The sequence below is a fragment of the Aspergillus ruber genome, assembly GCF_000600275.1.
Source record: "Aspergillus ruber CBS 135680 unplaced genomic scaffold scaffold00022, whole genome shotgun sequence".
In the NCBI taxonomy this organism is placed as follows: domain Eukaryota; kingdom Fungi; phylum Ascomycota; class Eurotiomycetes; order Eurotiales; family Aspergillaceae; genus Aspergillus; species Aspergillus ruber.
The window spans coordinates 406,002-416,090 of NW_024467318.1; the positions used below are offsets into that span (position 1 = coordinate 406,002).

At 48.7% G+C, this 10,089-nt stretch overlaps 5 protein-coding genes across 5 annotated transcripts; 1 reads left to right on the top strand and 4 right to left on the bottom strand.

The window, feature by feature from the left end:
- Window positions 1–4: 4 nt before the first annotated feature.
- On the bottom strand, window positions 5–1,822 carry EURHEDRAFT_483175 (uncharacterized protein). The gene is made up of 2 exons (XM_040785529.1): window positions 1,493–1,822; window positions 5–1,442 (listed from the first exon to the last, which is right to left on the bottom strand). The coding sequence occupies exons 1-2, from the start codon at window positions 1,794–1,796 to the stop codon at window positions 85–87; spliced, it is 1,662 nt and encodes a 553-aa protein (XP_040637043.1). The 5' UTR covers window positions 1,797–1,822; the 3' UTR covers window positions 5–84.
- Window positions 1,823–3,762: 1,940 nt separating this feature from the next.
- Window positions 3,763–4,108, top strand: EURHEDRAFT_379417 (uncharacterized protein; the record flags this gene model as incomplete). The annotated part of the gene is made up of 2 exons (XM_040779168.1): window positions 3,763–3,945; window positions 4,040–4,108. 2 exons carry the CDS (start codon window positions 3,763–3,765, stop codon window positions 4,106–4,108), a joined length of 252 nt encoding a protein of 83 aa, XP_040637044.1.
- Window positions 4,109–4,437: 329 nt separating this feature from the next.
- On the bottom strand, window positions 4,438–5,072 carry EURHEDRAFT_414576 (uncharacterized protein). Its single transcript, XM_040782471.1, has one exon. It carries the CDS (start codon window positions 4,648–4,650, stop codon window positions 4,444–4,446), a length of 207 nt encoding a protein of 68 aa, XP_040637045.1. The 5' UTR covers window positions 4,651–5,072; the 3' UTR covers window positions 4,438–4,443.
- Window positions 5,073–5,908: 836 nt separating this feature from the next.
- EURHEDRAFT_440355 (uncharacterized protein) lies at window positions 5,909–7,102 on the bottom strand (the record flags this gene model as incomplete). Its single annotated transcript, XM_040783463.1, has 2 exons — window positions 5,909–6,747; window positions 6,802–7,102. Coding segments are annotated over 2 exons (1,140 nt in total), but the record flags the coding sequence as incomplete, so codon positions are not given.
- A 229-nt stretch (window positions 7,103–7,331) lies between these two features.
- MAT1-2-4 (putative mating locus protein) lies at window positions 7,332–8,572 on the bottom strand (the record flags this gene model as incomplete). The annotated part of the gene is made up of 3 exons (XM_040787399.1): window positions 7,332–7,765; window positions 7,854–8,032; window positions 8,079–8,572. 3 exons carry the CDS (start codon window positions 8,570–8,572, stop codon window positions 7,665–7,667), a joined length of 774 nt encoding a protein of 257 aa, XP_040637047.1. The 3' UTR covers window positions 7,332–7,664.
- Window positions 8,573–10,089: the final 1,517 nt, after the last annotated feature.

A 10,089-nucleotide genomic window follows, 5' to 3' on the forward strand; every position in this document is an offset into this window, starting at 1 on the left:
AGACAGGACAATTAAACGACACTCGGATTCTGGAACTCCTACCGACTACCCCTGTAATCTATCTGACTCTACTAACTGGTACGATTATTCCCACCACGAACTTGGAAAAATCGGTCCCACACGCGGCGATGGCCTAGGGGTCTCAGTCTCAGCCTCAGCAGTGGAAGACGTACCCGTCGCTTCCGGAGTGCGCGACACTGTCTTCATAGTCGTCGGAGTCGCACTGCTGGTAGCTTGCGTTCCAGCCGAAGTAGTTTCCGAAGCGGCACCGGTCGTCTGCGTAGTGCTATCGGGCCCCAGACTCATACAAGCAAAACTCATCTTCTTGGTGGTGCTCGAGCCCGTTCCTGAATAAGTATCCACAGGCGAAGACAAATCCCACTCCATGCTCACATACGGCCAGCAGATCCGGCCATCATTCATGGTCACCATGTCGCCTGCGACATACACATCGGTAGATTTAAGTGCTTCGCCAACCTTCTCACCATCCGAATTGACCTGCTGGAAAAAAGACCCAGCAAATTGTCCCCGGCAGCCCATGGCGATGTAGTCGCAGATCGGATCCGAAATCTCCTCCCAGGTGATGAGCGCGTTGTTGGGTCCGAATGTTGCGGCATGTGCGTTGGAGCGGTCGTTTCCGTTACCCTCGGTGATCCAGTTTACCTGGCTATCCCCGTCCTCGGCTCCGACTTCCGAGCTTGCCTGCGCGCCGATCTTGGTGTACTTGTCCGAGAAGAGCGAGATGGCGATGTTGCGGTTGTTAGTACGGTTCAGGGAATGTGTGTATCCATCGCCCATCCAGGTGTTTTCGCTTAGGTCGATAGCGCCACGCGAGACCCAGGAGAAAATGTATCGGGATGAATCCGCGAATCGGGCGAGCGCACTGTAGCTACCGGACATGCCGCCCATTGGTTCACCAGACGCGCCGTTGGTCGTGTTCTCGTTAGAGATCTTGACACCTGTGTTGTCCATGCCCTGCGTTTTGGTGTTGAGCCAGATAGCACCCTGATCCTCGGCGCAGATACTCGCGAAGGGGGCTTCGTCTGCGGCTTCGAAAGCAATACCCGTATTATGGCTGCACCCCCACACGCTACTAGCACCGGGGATGTTCAGCAGTGTGCCATTGTTGGCAACGTACTCGATGCTGTCGCCGTAGTGACCTGAAGCGTCTCCGGAGTAATCAGTGACGACGAAGTAGGCGCCGTAGTAGCCGGCTTCTTCGGAATAAGCCAGGTCGCCGTTCATGTCGGGTGATGCTGCCAGTCCTTCAGACTCGTGGACTCCCGGACCACCCAGCCAGGTCTTCCAGGACTGCTTGCCGTCGGTATACCGGTACAGCACGGGGACTGGAGTTCCACTAGCCGGTGCATTGGATGTTCCCGTGGGCATTTCCTCGTTGACTAGCAGCGCAAAGCCGTCATTGTGGGCGATGAGACCGCCAGCTTTCATTACATTAGCACATATTTACCATCAGATAGGATGGTGCATTTACCCTCTTTACCGCCGCTAACAGTAACAGACGTCCCAGTCGCCTCAAAGGTAACAGGGTCCAGCTGCTGTACATGAACATCGGTCTCACTACTACCGAGATAGGCGAGATAAGCCGACTTTCCATCCGGAGAGACGGCAAATGGAGTACGACGGTGATGAGGATAATTCGTCCAGTATGCCGCTTTAACCGGATTAAACGAGTTCTCTAAAGTGAGAATATCGACATGTTTCTTAAGGTTAGAGTCCGTCAAGGACGCAGCACTCTGCACAGCAGAGAGAAGCAAAAGAGCGAATGGAAGTAACATGGTCGGGATTGAAGGAAAGAACTTTGATACAGCAAGTACAAGGAAAGGATCGACTGAATGGTTGGGCTCGATGATTTATACCAAGTCCCGAGCCAGTCCCGAGCCAAAGGAGTTTTGTATAAGTGGATAGTGTGTTTCACATAACTAGACACTATACCCGGATTACTCGCGTTTCAGGTAGATTTGCCGTGCATAACCGGCGCTATGTCACTTCATTAGCTAGGGCTAGAGGGACCAGGCCAAGACACTATGACACTTGGGTCGCTAGTAATGTAGACCCCTTTAATTTGACTGTACCAGTGGTTGGGGCCGTTATGTTGCATGACAGTAGTTTGACAGGCTCTGAGTATGGGATTGTTTTATCTTCTCCACAATAGCCAAGATTCTGGAACCTGGACATGGCTATTTTGCGGATCTTCCCGATTCATCTGTGCAGCAGTAATAACTAGCGGACAGTCGAATGGTTGACGTTGAGGTGAGGAAAGATCCTGCTTTGGAAAGAGCGGAGTGAAATCGATTCAGACGTATACGTATATGCTCATGTTAAACAGCTCGCCCATAGATTACTCCCCTCCCACCAGGCCCAGAACCTTAGAAGTTTGAGCCTGGGATCAGCTTTTGAACATTAGAGTGCTTGGAAGGCAGCCTATTTAGGAGGTTATATAGAAAATTGACTGGAGATGACGAGTACGTGCAGTACTTGACCAAGTAGACCTATAGGTCACCGCAGCGTATATATGTAAAAGCAGTCTGTGGTAGGATGGCCGAGTGGTCCACACAGCGTAACCCATAGTGGTAGTGGCCGTATTAATGTTGTACGGTGGACATTATGGTTGGTTCCGTAGACTAAAGCGGTTCAAACCCCCATTTTGCTATGGTTTACTTTTTGGATTTTTCTCTTAATTTTTGCCTCTTTGCTCCCAGAGTATTTGACAACTCATGAATCGGGTTGTAGCTATTTTGAAATAAGTTCTTTACATAGATATTAACTATGATAATCGCGAATTGTTCTCAACCTAGAGCGTTTTTGAGGTACTATCCTTTATTATTGACTGACATCGAAACCTGGAGTAAGAAAGAATTCACGTTCCCTATATTACTATTGGGTAATATTGTCAATGAAGCCTCCACCACATGCTCACGACATGGGCAGGCCTTATGTTAGCGACTTGTGCCGCTTATAATATTTATGTGGCTATTGAAAGAACAGTTCCCAACGGGAGCAGTGGCATACATTCAAGTCGTTTCCCACTGCCAGATTGCAGAGCCCCATGGAGTACCCCAACTTTATTACGATCCATGCCCTAGAGACGGGATGCCTCGCTCTTCCCGAGGCATTTTTCGTGACGGTGTTCTTTACAAGAATCCGCCTCTGGCAAGCATCTTTTGGATATGACAGACTAGACCAATATCTACTTGAAGTGCCTGGGAAATAAGCAAAGTCTCTGAGATAAAGACAAGATATACAAAGATACGCAAAAGGTACCGTGGCTTCAACGCTCCTATAGATTGCCGATGGTGACAGACTTGATGTTCTGATACTCCGCCAGACCATACTTGCTGCCCTCCCTTCCCATCCCGCTCACCCCAACACCACCGACTGGTGTCTCAGCAGCACTAATAAGCCCAGTACTAACACCAACCATACCATATTGCAATTTGCGAGTGATACGCATAACACAACCAACATTCTAACTGCAAAAGATACCCAGCATGACCATACTCAGTGCCATTTGCCAGCTGCACCGCCTCTTGCTCGTCGCGTAAAGAGAAAGTCGCAGCCGGAGGGCCAAACGTTTGATTGCAAGCTACTTCCATGTCGTTGCTGATGACGGTTGGTTCGTAGGGTAGCCTTGCAAATACTTGGGAACTTTACGGCCCGTATACATTTTAGTGCTTTTCTTAAGTGCGTCCAGGATGTGACTGCCGACTTTCATCACGGCTGATTCGCTGACCGGCGAGCCCCATGCTTACGAGCAAGACGCAAGACCGCCTGGAGACTACCAGCAAGGCGGTTGGAGCGGCGTGCCAGGCCCTGATGCGACAGGTGCAGGGAATCATGTCGGAACAGAACCAAGACGAGACCGAGGCTGTCAGCTATACCAAGCTCAGCTCGCACAAGTTCAAGGCGCGGGAGATAGAGCAGCAGGTACGTTATATTCCTAAGGTACGTATATAAGTGTGTAGGGTTATTATTATTTAATCAAGTTTATTGTCCATATCGAGCCCTAAAGCTATGACAGACCATATTCAATGAACTCGAGGATCGTCGCTGCTTTTCGGCCTCTTGTCTCTATGGGTTCCCGAGGTAGTCACCCTTCTATTTTTCTTAGCCTTTTCCTCAGCCTTTTCCTCGCCCCAAACCGCCTGTATGCGTGCAGGGCTTTTGAGCACATTGCTCTCCTTGTGTTTTGGAGCAAGATGAATGTGGCCCGGCTGACTCTCAGCTTAAGCTACGTATGTAGGGTTATGTGATAACCTTGGGGATAATATACTTGATACACATTTCTGTTGATTCGCGGGTTGTCATTCCCCTTTTTTCTTTCTTTCCTTCCCTTTCTCTTTTTCTCCTTCTTCTTCTTATTATTATCTCTTCTTCTTGTCTGTCATGTACCTTCGCTTTTTGTCTTTGCCTTTTCCTTGTTGTTCAATTCTTCGTGGGCTCGGATATACCAGTTACTCCTAGACCAATGCACACGCCACCACTATCGACCCGGCCCGAGACATCACCAAAAATAGCCCCAAAAGCCTCTGCTGTGAAGTACAAGACAGTGAAGGGGATCCACCAGGAACGGACCCCCTTTTCTCCGCGCGCTCGGCCGTACATCCGAGCGCCAAATAGTTCAATGAACATTCAATAATCTTATCCCGAATTCCGGCCGGGCTATACTCGCGTTCTGTTTATGCTTATGCTTATATCTATGGACTATGGGGTTGCGTTGCGTTTCTTTGTCGTGCACGCGTGCCGTTTCCGGCGAACGAGCCTTGCAAACTGTGAATGGTGACTGACACGAGGTTTGCTGTTACCATACTTCGTTGAGCGTTTGCCATTTGGATTCGGGTTCGGGTTCGTGGCTCGGGTTCGTTTGGTCTTGGTGATAGAAGCGGGGTAGTCACTGGGTGTCAGTCAGTATTAGGGTCCATCGGTATCTGTCGGTCTTTTAGGATAGGCGTTCTTTGTACCGTACATGCTACTCTAGGAATCGGCGCATATACGAGGAGTAAACACTAGTCTCGGCTGCTACAGCTGCAGTGTGATACCTGCGTACCTGCATACACGAGTGAAAACGTGTCAGTCGCAGCAATTAATGATTATCCAAACCCTGTCTAACTCTTTTCGGGTTGGTTGTAGTGACCGTAGTGGTCTTGGTTGTCGGGGTGGTGGAGAGAGTGAGTGATTCACTGGCTGAATGTTGGGGTCAGGGAAGGCGGCCCCTCGATTTTATTCTGTTTCAGGTTTTATTTTTAAAGAGAGTGAAGCGTTTGCTCTGGATGGAGAGGAAGGGGAAAAAAAAAGAAAAAAAAAAAAGAAAAAAAAAAAAAAAAAAAAGTAAGCTACGCAGGCACTGGGCATGGAGTGAATAGCTCCCCTGTATTTCGTCATTTTATTTTATTATCGTATGGTATCGGATTTAGTATGTACATAGGGGATTGGTCTCTGCTGTACGTACATGACAGGATCATATCCATGTAGTAGTAGAAAAGAAGAAACAAACCGAATAAAATAATACATGCGGGTAGAATGAAAGCAAACAATGAAACGAAATGAAACAGTGAAACAAAAACTAGTAGACGTAGACGGGATATCTAGAAATGAGAGCAGGTCAAGAAAAAGAGAAAACAGAGGAAAGACAAGAGATAAAAGGGATCACGCCGAAACAGAAACAGGGGCAGAGACAGAAGAACCCCGACATGTCTGCATCTTAGACCATAAACAAGAAATGGATGGTTTGTTCGTGATAGTCGTGACAGATGGGCGAGCAAGCAGGTGTTTGAACACTCTTTTTTCAAGAACGAAAATTAAAACACGATTGCCAGCAAATCAAGAAAGATAACCTATGCCTCCAAGTAGAGAAACGGCGCAAAGACACGACGGGTATAGTCGTCACCATCTAGAAATTGACAAATTGATCGAAGTCAAAGGACTCCATGGTTTGTATCGTTCCGGGAATGTATGAGGCGTTTCCTTGATCAAACGGCGCTCGCTGGAAGGGCGGCATAAAAGTGTTGTATTGGACGTCTTGGCTTGTCATGTTGTTGCTAAAAAGGTCGAAGTTAAATTCGATGCCGAGGTCATCCATAAACCGGAAGGAGTTCTGTCCATGCAGTGCTTCGACAGAAGGCAGAGAAGGTTCGTCGAGGGCCGAGCTGATATCGCTGCAGGCGGGAGTTGGAGTGTCTTCCGCTTGCTCTTCGACGGAGCGTTTGATCACGTCACTTGCGTCGCCAGCATTGTCAACAAAAGTATTGGCACCGGAAATTTGGATGTTGCTCTTCTCATTGACAGCCTGACACGGCTGAGCAACGAAAGACATAACGGCCTCGTTGTTGCAACTCGTCCGCTTTGATCGGTCTTTGTGGGAGACATAGCCAGTGTCATAACAGTGTTTGATGATGTCGTTGACAGAATAGTTGGTAGAGACGTCCGCTTCGCTTGTAGTCGTTGGGCTAACTCTGGCCATGGTGTATTGCTGTTCTTCGTCAACAGTCAATTCCCAGCCCATTGCCTCAAGGTAGAGCCTTGGCTGAAGGATACCGATGTATCCAGCATTGAGGTTCAAAAAGCTCTCCAAAGAGACGTCTTTTGAATCAGCGTGCTCGTCGCGGATTTTTGAGTAAGCTTTGGCCAGGATAGCCCATTTGGCTTTGAAACGGTCGTTTTGCCACAGGAAGCGGAGGATTCCAGACTTGGCTTTCTGAGTAAGGTCGGGAAACATGGTCGAGTAGAAGCCTGACTAATGTTAGCTGCCCGTCATCAGCTGGCTTAGGAGTGCTTTGGACTTACTTCGAAAAGCAATGAAGCTGTTTAGGGGACGCAGTGGCTTATCGCGGCCACGTCTACGGGCAGCCGAAGACTTGGAAGTGTTGTTTGTGGAAGCAGCAGAGCCACGACGGGCACTCAGAGCTGTGCCCCCCAAAACTGTATTGTCAGACGTAGCGTAATCGGTTGGCGTCTGGTTGCCATGTCCAGCATGGCTTTTGGGCTGGTGGTTCTCACGGGCTTGCAGATACGCAACCAGCTCTTCCAACTGTTGAGATGGCATCGACAGTAAAAAGGAGTTGAAGGCCCGCTGAAGCGGGCTGAGCTCGCTGGAGGACAGTAGAGACATTAGAGCGGACATAATGCCCTGAGTTTGGCGTGTATTTGGAGAGGCTAAGAAGATAAACGAAGATGAGAAAGCACAGGCGAAAAGTTGCTTCTCTCCAAGCTCTCGAGAAGTCGTCGCAGGGGAAAGTTAAAAATTAGAAACTGGGAGAAAGGATGGAAAAGAAGAAAGAAGGAGAGAATTATTTTTCTTTTTCTCTCTTCAGTGTCTTAAAAGAATGAAACACGATCACATATCGACCTGCCTAATTCCTACTCCATCACCCATCGATCACAAACATGAGAAACAAGAAAGAGAAAGAAAAAGAAAAAGAAAAAATGACCAACGATGCCATAGACATAATGAAACCATGAATCATCGAAATAGTGAAAACATGTTCTGTTCGTGATAGTCGTGACAAATAGACGATGAACTTTGCTGGAGTCGAACATCTACCCTGAACAGATCGTCGGATACCAAGATAGGCCGATACAGAGGATAGACTCCGTCGATACTGCCTGATTTTCTAGGTTGCATCCAGGGGATCTGAGACTCATATGGCTTAGTTCGCAGCTTTGGTGCCCTCGTTGCCAAGCTTGTCCAGCAACGTGATGCAAGTTTGCATTGCGAAGTAGGCCACGCGGTTGTCTTCTAGCCAACGCCCTTAATTCTGTTAGTTCTTCTTTCTCTCTCTCCTCTTCCTTTTCTTTTCTTTTCTTTGCAAAACTGGACCCGATGGAAGAAAACATACAGAACATCTTCGCATCCCGACCCGAGGAATTGGTGACTTGGATCAGGATCATTTTTTCGGCTTCACTCAGACGGAGCTGGCGTTCAAATACATCGTAGCAGAGCTTCTGGGCTTGAACAAGGTCGTCGGTTTTACGGGGGTCATGCCGCCAGAAGCTGATATTCTCAGCGACAGTACGCCTGGGAGCGTTAGTAAGACCAACAAAGAACCGTCCGACTAACCTACGTCATGTAGTACTGCTGGAGACCAATTCTAAAAATGAAATGGTAGCCATATTTTCTTGTAAGATGCGCAAGGTGTTCGTTCGCTCTCTTCTCCATTGAAAGAAGGGCTCTGTGAAACTCAAACTCCTGTTCCCCGCTTATCCAGCTCTCGATGACAGGGTCGAGTATACTGTACAGCTCAATAGGATGGCCTTCAAAGTCGGGAACGGTGGGAGCGATGCGAAAGTCGGTCATAAGGGCTTGCAGGCATACTCCAAAGCGGGAGGTAGGGGCGTGTCTGTCCTCTGTCATCGACCGCGTTCTATGAGACAAATTGATCACCGTCTCCCCATTGCTCAGAGCAGAGATCTGGGCCATCAGTCGGTACACGTTTCTGTGTTCAGAGTACGAAGCGGTAATGTAAGTGGCCTGGTCTCTAGTCGCTGGTGGAAGACCTGGGTTCTGAGACAGAAGGGCGAGGAAACCGATAAGCTTGGTGCTGAGACGGCGGTTCATATTAGACATCCTGGCAGGATACAGATCTCGAGGTTGATGGTAGGGATCCAGGTGCTTTTGGCAAAAGAGAAGTGCGGCTTCAGTTGACGAGGATGGGAAAGAAAGGAAGTGTGTGGAGAGTAGAGAGTTGGAAAAGATTGGTAGAGATGAAGAGAAAGCAAGAACTCTGTTTTTGTTTCTGCCCTTCTTCTTAGTTTACCCCACTCGAGTACATTCACTTGTAAACAAAGAGATGCGTTGCCCTCCCCTCGGGGGGCCATATAAACCATTCTGCACTGCACTTCTCGTTATTCTGAACTTCTTCTGTTGCTCTCAACACTATCTTCAAATAGCATTGTTTGTGTTTGCTCTCTGGTGTTCCGAGTCCTCAACTCGTCGAGTGGAGGGACTGCCAATGTCGGACTGACTGTTACCCTCGTGTGTAGCGGCAAAATGGCTACTATAGCTCACGGTCACACCATGGATTAGATTGCCAAATCAACAGACACAGCAACGGAGCTACTTTGGCAGGATGCTTTGCGACCCTTGAAGGCTACGAGTAACGAAGTGCTTCTTCTGACCAACGTGAGACATGACCAGCCAGGAAAATGCCAGTAAGATCAATCTCGCCTCAGGCAACATCCCAATCAGTAGGTCACTATGGCACGTGACTAGGGTCTACTTCTTCACTGGAGCCTATGTATGGCCGCTGAAGTAATGTGAGCGATGCAAACATACAATAGCCGGACTTGCTGGTGGCCACCCAACTGATGCCTCCCAGATGAGTCAAGGGTGAGGCTGTTTGGTGGTGTAATAGGCCGAAGCCTTGCTATCTAGTATATAGATATGTACAAAAAGAACTCGTTGAAGGAAGGAAGAATCGTTAGTATGGCGGGCAATGAATTTGGACGTGTCCTCGTGATCAGGTGACCTCTGGTCACCTGACTTCGAGGTGGTTCTGCGGATAGCCTCAATCGAGAATCATTCATGATTCGAGGTGCTTTTCGGGCCTAGCCCGTTACATTACCCCCCTCCTTGTCGCCTCCGCGGACGTCCCCCGGCGTGGGGCGGCTCGTTTGGCCTTGGGGTATTTAGGCTCGATTGGATAACAATCCCATTTGTCTGTTTGTAGGCTTCCCAGTCGTCCAACGCTGTAGTATCCTCCATATTCACCGCATCATTCCATTCCGGTTCTTGCCAGCCGATGTATTTGACTAAGAACTCATGTCTTTCGCCTCGTCCCCACCGTCGGAATCTCTCATCCAGTATCTGTTCAACCGCATATTCCTCATTCCCGTCGATCATCTCTGCAGGAGGTTGGTAGTCATCCTTCTGTTGACTAGGAAAGGGGTCTGTTGCCGCTGGTCGTAGGAGCGCTGTATGGAACACATTGTGGATCGTGTTCGGTGTGTTGAGGCAATAGGCATGGGATCCAATCCTCTCTAGTACAGTAAATTTTGCCTGCCTACTTCCCAGTTTTTTGCTAGGGCGTTCCGTGCGTATGTTGCGTAGGTCAAGCCAGACTTTCTGTCCAACTT